Here is a 15,609-nt window from a genome sequence, read left to right as displayed (position 1 = left end):
TCCTGAGCAAGTTAAAGTAGAACCTAATATTGCTATTGTTAAAGATCTCTTGTCTGATAATATTGATGGGCATGTTATTCAGTTTGAAGGTGAAACTGCTAGAATTGCTAAACCTTGTGCTAAAGATAAACATAAACATGTGGTAGGCGTGCTTGTTATTTCTTTTAAAATAGGATATCATTGTTATCATGGCTTATGTGATATGGGTGCTAGTACTAGTGTTATACCGCATACTTTATATGAAGAAATTAAGAATGAAATTGTACCTACTGAGTTAGAAGATATTGATGTCACAATTAAACTTGCCAATAGTGATACTATTTCAGCAATGGGAATTGTTAGAGATGTTGAAGTCTTGTGTGGGAAAACTAAATATCCTGATGATTTTCTTGTTCTTGGTTCCCCACAAGATAGCTTTTGTCCCATTATATTTGGTAGACCCTTCTTAAATAATGTCAATGCTACCATAGACTGCACTAAGAATATTGTTACTGTTGGTTTGGATGATATGGTTCATGAGTTTAATTTCTCTAAATTTAGTAAACAACATCATGAGGAAGAATTGCCTAGTAAGGATGAAATTATTGGTCTTGCTTCTATTGCCGTACCTCCTAGTGATCCTTTAGAACACTATTTGCTAGACCATGAAAATGATATGTTCATGAATGAAAGAAGGGAAATAGATGAAGTATTCTTTAAATAGGAACCTATTCTAAAACACAATTTGCCTGTTGAAATTTTAGGTGATCCTCCTCCACCCAAGGGTGATCTCGTGTTTGAGCTTAAACCTTTGCCTGATAATCTTAAATATGCTTATCTTGATGAAAAGAAGATATATCATGTTATTATTAGTGCTAACCTTTCAGAGCATGAAGAAGAAAGATTATTTAAAACTCTGAAGAAACATCGTGCTGCTATTGGATATACTCTTGATGATCTTAAGGGCATTAGTCCCACTCTATGTCAACATAAAATAAATTTGGAAGCAAATGCCAAACCAGTTCGTGATCCTCAACGACGTCTGAATCCTAAAATGAAAGAAGTGGTAAGAAAAGAAATACTCAAGCTTCTGGAGGCAGGTATAATCTATCTCGTTGCTGATAGTGAGTGGGTAAGTCCTGTCCATTCTGTCCCTAAGAAGGGAGGTATTACTGTTGTCCCTAATGATAAAGATGAATTGATTCCACAAAGAATTATCACAGGTTATAGGATGGTAATTGATTTCCGCAAATTAAATAAAGCTACTAAGAAAGATCATTACCCCTTACCTTTTATTGATCAAATGCTAGAAATAATATGCAAACACACACACTATTGCTTTCTAGATGGTTATTCTGGTTTCTCTCAAATACTTGTGTCGGCTAAAGATCAATCAAAGACTAGTTTTACATGCCCTTTTGGTACTTTTGCTTATAGACGTATGCCTTTTGGTTTATGTAATGCATCTGCTACCTTTCAAAGATGCATGATGGCTATATTCTCTGACTTTTGTGAAAAGATTTGTGAGGTTTTCATGGACGACTTTTCCGTCTATGGTTCCTCTTTTGACGATTGCTTGAGCAATCTTGATCATGTTTTGCAGAGATGTGAAGAAACTAATCTTGTATTGAATTGGGAAAAATGCCACTTTATGGTTAATGAAGGTATTGTCTTGGGGCATAAAGTTTCTGAAAGAGGTATTGAAGTTGATAAAGCCAAGGTTGATGCTATTGAAAAGATGCCATGTCCCAAGGACATCAAAGGTATAAGAAGTTTCCTTGGTCACGCCGGATTTTACAGGAGGTTCATTAAGGACTTCTCAAAAAATTCTCAGCCTCTGACTAATTTGTTGCAAAAAGATATACCATTTGTCTTTGATGATGATTGTGTAGAAGCATTTGAAATACTTAAGAAAGCATTAGCCTCTGCACCTATTGTTCAGCCACCTGATTGGAATTTACCCTTTGAAATTATGTGTGATGCTAGTGATTATGTTGTAGGTGCTATTCTAGGGCAAACAGTTGATAAGAAATTAAATGTTATTCATTATGCTAGTAAGACTCTAGACAATGCTCAAAGAAATTATGCTACTACTGAAAAAGAGCTTTTAGCAGTTGTATTTGCTTGTGATAAGTTCAGATCTTATATTGTTGATTCTAAAGTAACTATTCAAACTGATCATGCTGCTATTAAATATCTTATGGAAAAGAAAGATGCTAAACCTAGACTTATTAGATGGGTTCTCTTGCTACAAGAATTTGATTTGCATATTGTTGGTAGAAAGGGAGCTGAGAACCTCGTTGCAGACAACCTGTCTAGGTTAGAAAATATTCTTGATGACCCACTACCTATTAATGATGACTTTCCTGATGAACAATTAAATGTTATAAGTACTTCTCGTAGTACTCGATGGTATGCTGATTATGCTAATTATATTGTTGCTAAGTTTATACCACCTAGTTTCACATACCAGCAAAAGAAAAAGTTTTTCTATGACTTGAGACATTACTTTTGGGATGACCCACATCTTTATAAAGGAGTAGATGATGTCATTAGGCGTTGTGTACCTGAGCATGAACAGGAACAGATTCTACGCAAGTGTCATTCCGAGTCTTATGGAGGACACCACGCTGGAGATAGAACTGCACATAAGGTATTGCAATCTGGTTTTTATTAGCCTACTCTCTTCAAGGATGCCCGTAAGTTTGTCTTGTCTTGTGATGAATGTCAAAGAATTGGTAATATTAGTAGACGTCAAGAAATGTCTATGAATTATTCACTTGTTATTGAACCGTTTGATGTTTGGGGCTTTGATTATATGGGACCTTTTCCTGCCTCCAATGGATACACACATATTTTAGTTGCTGTTGATTACGTTACTAAGTGGGTAGAAGCTATTCCAACTAGTAGTGCTGATCATAACACTTCTATTAAAATGCTTAAGGAAGTTATTTTCCGAGGTTTGGAGTCCCTAGATATTTAATGACTGATGGTGGTTCACACTTTATTCATGGTACCTTCCGTAAAATGCTTGCTAAATATGATGTTAATCATAGAATTGCATCTCCTTATCACCCACAGTCTAGTGGTCAAGTAGAATTGAGCAATAGAGAGCTCAAATTAATTTTGCAAAAGACTTTTAATAGGTCTAGAAAGAATTGGTCTAAGAAACTTGATGATGCATTATGGGCTTATAGAACTGCATACAAAAATCCTATGGGTATGTCTCCGTATAAAATGGTCTATGGAAAAGCATGTCACTTACCTCTCGAACTAGAACACAAGGCATATTGGGCTATTAAAGAGCTTAACTATGATTTTAAACTTGCCAGTGAGAAGAGGTTATTTGATATTAGCTCACTTGATGAATGGAGAACCCAAGCTTATGAAAATGCCAAGTTGTTTAAAGAAAAAATTAAAAAATGGCATGACAAAAGGATACAAAAGCATGAGTTTAATGTAGGTGATTATGTATTGCTATACAACTCTCGTTTAAGATTTTTTGCAGGAAAACTTCTCTCTAAATGGGAAGGCCCCTATGTTATCGAAGAGGTCTATCGTTCCGGTGCCATAAAAATCAACAACTTCGAGGGCGCAAATCCGAAGGTGGTAAATGGTCAAAGAATTAAACATTATATCTCAGGTAATCCCATAAATGTTGAAACCAATATTATTGAAACCATAACCCTGGAGGAATACATAAGGGACACTTTCCGGAACGTTTCAGACTCCGAAAAGGAATAGGTATGTGGTACAGTAAGTAAACCGACTCCAAAACAATTTTTAAGGCAATATTTCTTCGTTTTGGAATATTTAGAAAAATAGAAAAATAAGTAGCAGTCCGGGAAGGACACGAGGGCCCCACGAGGGTGGTGGGCGCACCCTACCCCCCTGGGCGCGCCCCCTACCTCGTGAGCGCCTCGTGTGCCTTCCGGACTCCGTTTTCTTGCACGTTACGTATTTTGGTCGGTAAAAATTCATTATATATTCTCCCGAAGGTTTATGATTTATACTTTTGCATTGTGAATAGATCATCACTTGAACATAAGTAATCATATGAGAAAACCTATATATGTTGTTGTTATAAGAATAATCATGATGCCTTCATGTCCGTATTTTATTTTTCTTATCGACGCCTCTACCTCTAAACATGAGGACATATTTATTGTTATCGGCTTTTCTCTTGAGGACAAGCGAGGCCTAAGCTTGGGGGAGTTGATACGTCCATTTTGCATCATGCTTTTATATCGATATTTATCGCATTATGGACTGTTATTTCACTTTATATCACAATACTTATGGCTATTTTCTCTTATTTTACAAGGTTTACATAAAGAGGGAGAATGTCGGCAGCTGGAATTCTGGTCTGGAAAAGGAGCAAATATTAGAGACCTATTCTGCGCAACTCCAAAAGTCCAGAAACTCCCCGGAACGTCTTAAAAGAAAGAAATAAAAATCCATGCCAAAGATGAAGGCCAGGGGGCCCACACCCTGCTCACGAGGGTGGAGGCGCCCCCCCTAGGGCGCGCCCCCTACCTCGTGGGCCCCCTGGTGGCTCTCCGATGCCCATCTTCTCCTATATGAGGTCTTCCGATGAGAAAAAAATAAGGGGGAACTTTTCGGGATGAGACTCCGCCGCCACGAGGCGGAACCTTGGTGGATCCAATCTAGAGCTCCGGCAGAGCTGTTCTGCTGGGGATACTTCCCTCCCGGAGGGGGAAATCATCACCGTCGTCATCACCAACGCTCCTCTCATCGGGAGAGGGCAATCTCCATCAACATCTTCACCAGCACCATCTCATCTCCAAACCCTAGTTCATCTATTGTATCCAATTCTTGTCTCAAATTCCGGGATTGGTGCTAGTAGGTTGCTAGTAGTGTTGATTACTCCTTGTAGTTGATGCTAGTTGGTTTAATTGGTGGAAGATCATATGTTCAGATCCTATATGCATATTATTACCCCTCTGATTATGAACATGAATATGCTTTGTGAGTAATTACGTTCGTTCCTAAGGACAAGGGAGAAGTCTTGCTATGAGTAGTCATGTGAATTTGGTATTCGTTTGATATTTTGATAAGATGTATGTTGTCTAGCCTCTAGTGGTGTTATGTGAACGTCGACTACATAACACTTCACCATTATTTGGGCCTAGAGGAAGGCATTGGGAAGTAATAAGTAGATGATGGGTTGCTAGAGTGACAGAAGCTTAAACCCTAGTTTATGCGTTGCTTCGTAAGGGGCTGATTTGGATCCATATGTTTCATGCTATGGTTAGGTTTACCTTAATACTTTTGTTGTAGTTGAGGATGCTTGCAATAGAAGTTAATCATAAGTGGGATGCTTGTTCAAGTAAGAACAGCACCCAAGCACCGGTCCACCCACATATCAAATTATCAAAGTATCGAACGCGAATCATATGAACGTGATGAAAACTAGCTTGACGATATTCCCATGTGTCCTCGGGAGCGCTTTTCCTATTATAAGAGTTTGTTCCGGCTTGTCCTTTGCTACAAAAGGATTGGGCCATCTTGCTGCACTTTATTTACTTTTGTTACTTGTTGCTCGTTACAATCTATCATATCACAAAACTATCTGTTACCACTTATTTCAGTACTTGCAGAGAATACCTTGCTGAAAACCGCTTATCATTTCCTTCTACTCCTCGTTGGGTTCGACACTCTTACTTGTCGAAAGGACTACGATAGATACCCTATACTTGTGGGTCATCAATATCGTACCTTCTGAGGTTGGCAAAGGTTTCGGCAAGGTCAGCCAGTAGGTCGGAACCTTTACGTGACTTGACTACAATGTCATCCATGTATGCTTCCACATTCCGACTGATTTGAGTGAGTAGACACTTCTGGATCATCCTCATGAAAGTGGCTCCGGCGTTCTTTAGGCTGAATGGCATAGTGACATAACAGAAACATCCGAATGGAGTGATGAAAGCCGTTTTTATCTCATCGGGTCCATATAGTCGGATCTGATGGTACTCGGAATAGGTGTCCAAGAAGGACAAACGCTCACACCCCGCAGTTGAATCGACAATTTGGTCGATGCGGGGAAGAGGAAAATGATCTTTCGGGCAGGCCCGATTGATATGCTTGAAGTCAATGCACATGCGAAGTGAATCATCCTTCTTAGGGACCATGACAACATTGGTGAGCCACTCGGAGTGGTAAATCTCTCGGATGAACTCAGCTGCCAGGAGCCGAGCCACTTCTTCGCCAATTGCTTTTCTCTTCTGGACGGCGGACCGTCGAAATGTTCCTTGACTGGTTTTACTTTCGGGTTGACTCGCAAACGATGCTCAGCCAGTCCCCTGGGTACACCTGGCATGTCAGAAGGTTTCCATTTAAAGATGTCCCAGTTCTCACGGAGGAACTGGATGAGCGCTTCTTCCTATTTGTTGTCAAGTGTTGACGAGATATGGGTCGGAGCAGCATTGGGATCGGTCGGGTAGATATGAATCGGCTTCGTTTCCCCTGACGACTGAAATGCGGACTCTGTGGTAGGCTTCTTGGCTTGCAGCAAATCACTCGGATCTGCATTTTTCTTGACTCTATGGTAGGCTTCGTCAGCACGACGGCGTGATGACGGTGATGATGATACTACCGGAACAGGGCTTCACCGAGGTGGATGGTGGAGGGGGCACCGCACATGGCTAAGGCAATTTTTGAGCCCTTCTGGAAGCACTCTTCTGCCTTCTGCCGATTGCCAGTGACAGTGATTACTCCTTTGGGACCAGGCATCTTCAATTTGAGATACGCATAACATGGTCGAGCCATAAAACGTGCATAAGAGGGTCTCCCCAGGATGGCATGGTAAGCACTCTTGAAATCCACTACCTCAAACATCAACTTTTCCTTGCGGTAATTCTTGGAATCACTGAAAACCACATCAAGTGTGATCTGGCCGAGTGACTGAGCTTTCTTGCTAGGTATAACACCGTGGAAACTCATATTGCTTTCACTCAGCTTGGACATCGGAATGCCCATTCCCTTCAAGGTTTCAACATAAAGAATATTCAAGCCGCTGCCACCATCCATCAGCACTTTAGTCAGTCGGGTGCCTTCGACTACTGGGTCGACCACTAGTGCTTGCCTCCCAGGGGTGGCTCTATGCGCTGGGTGGTCTGACTGGTCGAATGTGATGGCAGTCTGGGACCACTTCAGATAATTGGGTGTTGCCGGGGCAACCATGTTCACCTCCCTATTAATAACCTTCAATCGACTTTTGCTTTCAACATCAGCAAAAATCATTAGCGTGGAATTGACATTGGGAAAGTCGTCATCATCTTCTTCCCTATCCTCACCTTCGTCCGACTTCTTTTCCTTTTCCTTGGGTTGTTTCTCTCGGAACTGTTGAATCAGGAAACGACACTGTCGAGTGGTGTGTTTAGGGTAAATGATGTTCCCCTCTTCATATTTCTTGGTATAAATATGGCATGGTAAATCCAACACATCATTCCCATCTTTATCCTTAACTTTCTTGGGATTCCAGGACCCTTTGGGTTTTCCCTGGAACTTTCCTTGGGCAACAGCTAAAGCTTCACCAGGAGCAGCTGGTTCATCTTTTCGCTTCTGTTTCCGACTGGAATTCCCTCCTTCGGTTTCTTGGGCGACTGTTTTGTGTTTGCCACTCCGGAGTTGGTCTTCCTCTTCACCATTGGCATATTTGGTGGCGATCTCCATCATCCGAGTCAGAGTCATATCTCCTGTCCGACCGAATTTCAGGTTCAATTCCCGATACTTAACGCCTTCCTTGAAGGCACATATTGCTTGGTGATCTGACACATTCTCCACTGTATGGTGCAACGTGATCCATCTCTGGATATAATCCCTCAAAGTTTCATTTGGTTTCTGGACACAACACTGCAATTCTATCAACCCTGCCGGCCTTTTGCAAGTGCTTTCAAAGGTCCTTACAAACACTCGAGCAAATTCTTCACAACTGTATATGCTGCCAGGAGCCAACTGATTCAACCACGCTCTGGCAGAGCCCTCCAACATCAAAGGGGAGGTGCTTCATGGCTACATCATCATTGCCACCGCCAATCTGCACAGCCACTCGGTAATCCTCAAGCCAAGTGTCTGGCTTTGATTCGCCGGTGAACTTGCTGACTCCAATCGCCAACCTGAAGTTTGGAGGAATCACTGCTACTTTGATGGCTCTGCTGAAACACTCGGGTCCTGAAACATGTACCCTACTTCCAGTCGGACGATCTCTATCGTGGCCTTCTCTGTGAACTCTGTTTCTATCAACCAGACCTTGAATAAGGATTGATCTTGCATCAAAGCCTGGTTCTCTGGGGTCGACTGGAATTCTCCGTTCGCCGCTGTGGGGACGCCTGTCATCTTGCCGCCGAGGCATGTACGACCCACTCCTCGGAGGAGACGTGAGCACTCGATAATGATCGTCATGGTCGAGTCGATGATCATACTGCTCACAGTTCCTGTACTAATCTTGCTGGTATCCACGTCCCTCATGCCGCGGAGGCGGTCTCGGGCTACGGGCAGACTGGACAGTATCCGCCACCATAGACCTGCTACGAATCCTATTCCGCGACTGAGATACCGTTGTATTCTGCTCTCCTGCTGCCCAGAGTAAAGCCCGGATCTGCAGCAAACCTCGGCCAGCTTCTGACTGGGAAGGTTGAATTGACTCTGCTATTCGAGCTGCAGCTGTGAGATTCTGGATCGGAGTTCGATATACCTGAGTCGGAGGCGGAAAAAGTTGTCGTCGACTGGACTCGGGGATCCGCTGCCGAGCACGCTCGTCGAGTGCACGCTGGAGGTTCTCCAGTCGAGTGCGCTCAGATAAGTTGGCCAGGCGCGCCTCCTCCAAGGCCCGGGCCTCGGGGGTTTCTCCAACGATAGGAGTGTGGAGCGCATCCATATTACGGCGGCGAAGATCTTCCCTCCGCTGCGAGGAGAGGGGTTCGGGACGGTACTCCTCGTCAACACGCGACGGATCACCGCCGCCATCGCCACCGCCTTCCTGAGTGAAGCCAGGAGGACTGTGTGGTCCATTGACCATCAAGACTTCTGCCGCGGGGTCGCTGCTATCGCATTCAGACGCAGTCTCGACGGAGCCAGTCGACAGATCAAATAGGCCGTACAGAGTTTCATCGGGCTCTATTGCCGCGATTTGCGGGGTGGCCGATTGGCGGGCCACCGCGTGCCTCACCCACCGCTGAAGCCGCGACCGACCGGATCGCTGGCGCCGGCGAATAACTGAGAGGGAGGTTGCCACAGGAGTCGACTGATACGGAGTCGACGGTTGTCGAAGAAGGACGCCGCGAACGCACGCGCGGAAGTGCGTCGCCCCACAGACGGGGAGCGCCTCGACGTCGAGTGGAGCTTCGTGAAGCCAAGCGGAGTCATCGGCGATGAAGATGAGCATGCCGAGACGGATCTTGCGGCCTTCAGCCAATCCTCCGCCGGAAACCATGATGATGGGAATCGGAAGAATCACAACTTCTCCAATAAACTGCTAAGACACCGGCCCCACGGTGGGCGCCAACTGTCGTGGTTCTAAGTCTGACAGTAGAATGGGGGTAGGGATGTAGAGGCAAGATCCTAGCTATGGAGGAGTTGTACACGCAAGTTTTACGAGTTCAGGCCCTTCTCAGAGGAAGTAACAACCCTATGTCTCGGAGCGCGGAGGCGGTCAACTGATTATATGCGTGTGAGTTACAGGGGTGCAAACCCTTGTCTCAGAGGAGGGGGGTGGCTTATATAGAGTGCGCCAGGACCCCCAGCTCCCCTCCGTTACACCGAGTTCAATATTCATAAAGAGAGAGCGTTATAGGTAACATCTGTAATAAAGTGCTACAAATGATCATTAAATATACGAGTAAATGCCCGACCGTTGCTGCGCAGAGCGGCTTTAGGTCTTCTTGTACGTCGAGTGGTCTTTTACATGGTCGAATGGTTGAGTAGTCGACTGACTCAAATAAGAAGGAGTCTCCGAGTGAATGGTAGGTCGAGTGGATTGCACTCGACACCTTTATTGGGTCCTCCGTGTTTACTCTTGAACTTCTTTGCTTCTAAGACAAGGACCTTAGGTAGGACGTATAGGTCGGGCCTATTACCCTACCCCAGGTCTATGCCCTCATCAGTGACGACCGCACGAACCCTCATGTAATACAGCGGCCAAGGGCCCCCTCGGTTGGTTCCCGCTCCATATACCACATGTGTGTGGGGGGGTGGGGGGGTCCTCAAGCCACGATCTAGGACGGGACATGAATGTTGCCGCTAGGAGGGCGCAACTTGCTCAGGAGGAGCCATCGTGACCCCATTAGGCCGAGACCCCCATATGCTTCGATTATAGGATCTTCTCGGGGGATCAAGCACCTTGGCCATTACCCCCTATTGGCAGGGGATTCGGTGATTAACATGGTGCAGAAGCACCAAGTTCCCATCGATGGTGGAGGCTCATTCATCATCACCACCACGAAGACCCTAGAGAAGATGTTAATACTGTCAGATGACATCATGCCCGTCTCCAGACTGTTTTAGGGGATTGTTCCAGGCCCCCATGGACCTGTAAGACTGATTGACTTATCCATCATCTTCGAAGGAGAAACTAACTATGGAGGGGGACATGCACCTTTGAAGACATTGAATTTTCATGGCCTCGATAGTAGTTAAAGAGGAAAGACAAAACTAACTACTGGAGGGAGCGCGACAGAGACGAATGAGAAAATCCACTTCCCCTCGATTGACAGTGGTTAAATAAAAAGGGAAGATACCAGTATCTTGATATGATACTTATCATAGCTCACCAAACGAGGCAATTTAATGGAAAGTAGATGTGTGACATAATGTCAGAATGAGATTGTACATATGAATAAATAAAGCAGTACCATGCGCTATGATACTAGGATATGATACTATACAAGAGGTGTAATAATTAAAGTAGTATAATGCACTATGCTAAGTTGCTAACGAACTATGAGATCAGTCGCTATGAGAGGCCCAAGTTATCCGTGAGGTCAAACGATGAGCAAACTGAATGAAATCCAGTTGTGATCAAAATTTCAAATAGTGAGCTATAGCACCGCTATAGCATTTGGAATGACATCATGCTAAAACTATGTGTGTTTTGCACTAAATGGATTTTGTGGCTAATAGCAGGCTATGGCGTGTTTAGTGCTAAATTTGTGTGTCAGTTTAGTGACACGCTAAAGCTATGCCAAGATTTGCTTTGCGATGGTTGGATGCTTTGCTGATATGCCTTTGTCATGGCTGGATCCAAGCTTTGCATTGCTATGGCCCCATGTCAAGTATATGTGATATATGCATGCATATTGCTTGTCAAGTACTCCCTCCGTTCCTAAATATTTGTCTTTCTGAACATTTCAAATGGACTACAACATACGAATGTATGTAGATATATTTTAGAGTGTAGATTCACTCATTTTGCTTCGTATGTAGTCATGTGTTGAAATCTCTAAAAAAGACAAATATTTGGGAACGGAGGGAGTATATGTGATATATGCATGCATATTAATTGTCAAGTATATGCATATATGATATAAATGCCTAATTATATGTTTATTGTTTTCATGATTCAACCGAAAACGATAAATGAGTCTTAGCTTCACGATAACTTTTCATAGCATCCGTATTCGAGAAAACTTTTCGTAGCTTCCAGCAAGCGGCCGCTAAATGACATACCCCATTATTTAAAACTTTTGTTGCAAAATAGCAAACCGATGTAAAATATCGACTATAATTATTTTATTCCTAGAAAATCAAGTTCTCTAAGCATTAGATTTAAATGCATATTGTTATGCAAAGAAAGAACTTTTTTTAGAACGTTGGCAGGAGGACTGCCAAATTCATTGATTAGAAGAGAAGTAACAAGAACACCTCCAAAAGAGGAAAGCACCGCAAAAGGGCTAGTGCAGAAAGAAAAGAAAGAAAACAGAAACCCGCCGGCACCAACACAAACCCAATATCCACCAGCAACCGTGCACATCATCGGAATCCATCGTCGAGGCCTCCAAGATGATGCCTCCAAGAAGGAAGTGGTATCGAGAACACCACCGTCATCCGATCTGGCTTCACCAGATCTTAGGTTTTCACCCGGAGACCTCAGCCATGAGGCAGGAAGAGCAATGAGCTCCACGGCGGCACCTCCAAGAAAGAATACGACATCCATAGATGCCGTTACCGTCTGCACCGACGAGGTCGATGCAAGATTTTCATCCGGAGCCATGCCTTCCACCAACCATCTAGGATCCGAGACCAACCCGGCACCACCAGGCAGAACAAGGCCAAGCACACACTATCAGACACGGGATAGTCACCGCCGCACGCAGAACCTAGGCGAGCACACGTCAACCTGACCGGTCCGCCCCGCCGCTCGCAGGACCTGGGCGAACCAAATCGACTCCGACCATCCTCCGGCTCCGTGCGCAGATCTGGGCGAGAATTTGCACCGCAGCGCACAGGAGAGACCGAAGTAGAACCATAGTTGACCGGCCCGCACCGCCGCGCGCCGAAACAGAGCAAAAACCAAGACAAAACTAACGTGCTCGCACCGCCGCGCGCAAGGACCGGACCTTCGAGCTGGATCTGGTCTGCCCGGGCTTCCTCTAGCACCAACAGGATGGACGGCGCCCCTGCTCCAGGAGCTGGACGTGCACACACTTGCAAGGGGGAACCCACCAGCATCCACCGGCACCACCGCACACGCCTCCCCTATCCAGGCACCACCGGCCATCGAGATCTGGGCGCGGGACCGCCCAAACTCAGATCGGGCTTGGAGCCCCTCACCGCCGTGTCGCCCAACCTCCTCGCGCACCGTCGTCGGCCACCCAGCAGATCCGCGTTGGCGGCGTCGACGGTGCTCATCCCGCGCCTCGCGCGCTGCCGAGCCACGTCGGGAGCAGCGCCTGGGCGCCACGCAGACATGCCGTCTCAGACGAGCCGCCAACATCTCGCCGCCGCGCCAATCGTCCTTTGCCTGCCCTCGTCCATCGGCAAGCACCAGCGCGCGCAACCGCAGCGCCAAACCCGTCGCGCCGGTCGGCGCCAGCTCACGTTGCAGCCCCCACGCCTCTCCTTAGCCAGGCCGCCCCGCGCAACCAAGGCCTCGCGAGAGGGAAGAAGTGCCCCGTTGCCGCCGACACCGCGTGGGCTTTGCCTGGCGGCGCCTGCCGGGGGCGGCGAGGGGGGGAGGAGGGAAGGGGAGGGGTGGCGGCCCGGCGGCTAGGGTTTCGCCTGGGTCGCCTGCGGGGGGCGACACGGATGTCCTTTCTTTACAGTACTTACTACTAGTAGCGATAAAAAGAACTTTTACGCGAAGGGCATTCAACTAGTTCCGTGAAAAAGCTTAAAAATGAAGTACTGAACTGGTGCACAACAGTCCATTCCAGATAGTACTTTGTGTTTCCTTGCCTCCTTACCTGTCAGTCAACACACAAAGAAAAAGAGAAGAAAAGAAAATCCTGTATGTGTCCACAGTTCCACACAACAACCTTATCATCTCAATTTCATGTCTTACATGCAGACAGGCGTCATTGTTCCCCCAAATTTCCGGTGTGTCTTACATGTAATGTAATGATCAAGAAACTGCCTGTGTTCCCTGTTCCTTCAGGCATGTCAGTGTCTGCTTTTGCACTGCAAAACAGTTTCAACGGGAGTGTTAACGTTAGCAAGAGATCCATCAGAATTCCTGGAGATCCTGTGACTTGCGGACGTGGAAGCACCAACCACCACCTTCATCACAAAATTGCATGCATCCCCAAGAAATGTTGCGAAAACATACGGTCCAATCATTCTGCTTCTCAACCAGTTCACAGCCTCATTATCTCCTCCCTGTTGTCCCCACTGTTGCTTCACAGGGACAGATTAGCAACAAGCTTCTTTTTTGATGGATTAACCGAATCATTCTCATTTACTTTTTACCAGGATCGTGTTCCAATCATGTTGTGTTGCCTATATAAGTGTGGCTATTTCACACCGTTTCTGTGTGTTTGAGATACATGAAAACTTGATAATACTAGCAGCAGTAGCAGCACCAGTTGTCTAGTTGTGCATTTGATTGCACCATGGAGCACACAAGAAATGGTGATTTGAAGGTCAGTTATGAGCAGGAGCTGTTCGGGCGGCGCCGGAACAGCACCTTACCGGCCTACCCGGATCTCATCAGGGAGGGCATGGCCACCGGCCCGGCTAGGGCGCCAGTGCCGCCGAAGAGCACGCCGAGCCGGCGGCGCACTTACGCTGACGGCGAGCTCGACGTGTTCTCGGCTGAGCGTTACTTCAAGGGTGCAATGGACGGCGACAGCAAGGAGGGCTCCGCCACGGCTGTGGAGACTGTGGCCACGGTGTCGAGGCCAGCTGTGCCGGCGAGCAAGCCGACGTCGACGTGCGCGTCGGCGGCGAGCGCTGGCTCGGCGGCCACTGCCAACAGCCAGACCGTGCTCCTCCGGGACGCGCGCAGCCACCCGGGATACAGCAGCAAGAAGTGCTGCCTGCAGGTCGGGGCGCTCCTGCGTCCGTGCTCCGGGAAGCGGGCCGTGCGCGTCAACGGCGGCCCGGCGACGGAGACGACAGAATCGAGCAAGCTGGCGGCGAGCGGGATCGAGTGGTACAGAGACCTGAGGATGCAGAAGGCTGGCCTCGGGCTAGCCGGCGGCAGCCACCGTGGTGTGGTGGCTGGCCTCCCGCCAAATTTGAATCTCGGCGCTTCACAACTGGCAACAGTAGGGAGGGAGGAGAAGGCGGTCGAGTACTCGAGCGCGAGCTTTAGGAAAGGAAGCTTCACTCTTCAGGCTCCGGTCAAAGTCAGCTGCGGCGGAGGCGACGACGACGACGACGATGGCGGGAGCGAGTCGAGCTCGGACCTGTTCGAGATCAAGAGCCTCATGATCGGCGACTGCCCGTACGAGCCAAGCGAGGCGAGCATCCAGTGGAGCGTGGTGACCGCGAGCGCCGTGGACATGTCCGCCGCGCCGGAGCGCAGTGGCGGCCGCGGGAGGCCCCCGGTGGCCGTGAGGCAGAACCGGGACCGGCCGGTTGGGCTACTAACGGGGTGCGTGAGCCGCAGGGCAGTGGATGTGTCGCCTATGGCCGCGGTGCGCAGGTTCCCCGACCCGCCGGGGCGCCGGCGCATCGATGGGTGACACAAGGCGCACAATGCAAATGTGCAAACCCGTAGCTTTCTGCTCGTGTGTCTATGAATTCCATCTTTTTTTTTCGGGTGTCCTATGAATTCCATCTTGTTCGTTACTTCCTCATACTCTAGTTACGAATGCCGAACTGAATGAAAACGGGCATAGGTTGCTAAAAATATGATAGCAAAGTGCACTATGTTCCTCTATGTATGTACCACGTACTTTAAAAAAGAAGAATTATGAGTTCAACCAGAAAATATCCATGCAAAAAAAATTAAAAATATCACCATGCATCATATTTTTTTTTTGCGAGGAAAACTTCCGATCTATTCATCAACTGTCAAGGTAGTACAAAGAACACCAAAAGTAAAATCCAGCTCCATAAACCATCTAGCGGTGACTACAAGCACTAGAGCGAGTCGAAGGTGCGCCGACGTCTTCCCTCATCGGAGCCTGGCAAACCTTGTTGCGGTAGACAATTGAAAATCGCCGTGCT

At 46.9% G+C, this 15,609-nt stretch overlaps 1 protein-coding gene across 1 annotated transcript; it reads left to right on the top strand.

Moving 5' to 3' along the window:
• The first annotated feature begins 13,533 nt into the window (after window positions 1–13,533).
• On the top strand, window positions 13,534–15,196 carry LOC125510021 (uncharacterized). Its single transcript, XM_048675114.2, has one exon. It carries the CDS (start codon window positions 14,046–14,048, stop codon window positions 15,120–15,122), a length of 1,077 nt encoding a protein of 358 aa, XP_048531071.1. The 5' UTR covers window positions 13,534–14,045; the 3' UTR covers window positions 15,123–15,196.
• Window positions 15,197–15,609: the final 413 nt, after the last annotated feature.

Source organism: Triticum urartu, chromosome 1A (assembly GCF_056163025.1).
Source record: "Triticum urartu cultivar PI428250 chromosome 1A, HENAU_Tu73, whole genome shotgun sequence".
Taxonomy (NCBI): Eukaryota; Viridiplantae; Streptophyta; class Magnoliopsida; order Poales; family Poaceae; genus Triticum; species Triticum urartu.
The sequence above is the reverse complement of the archived record's forward strand: the minus strand, read 5'-3'. Positions and strand labels throughout refer to the sequence as shown.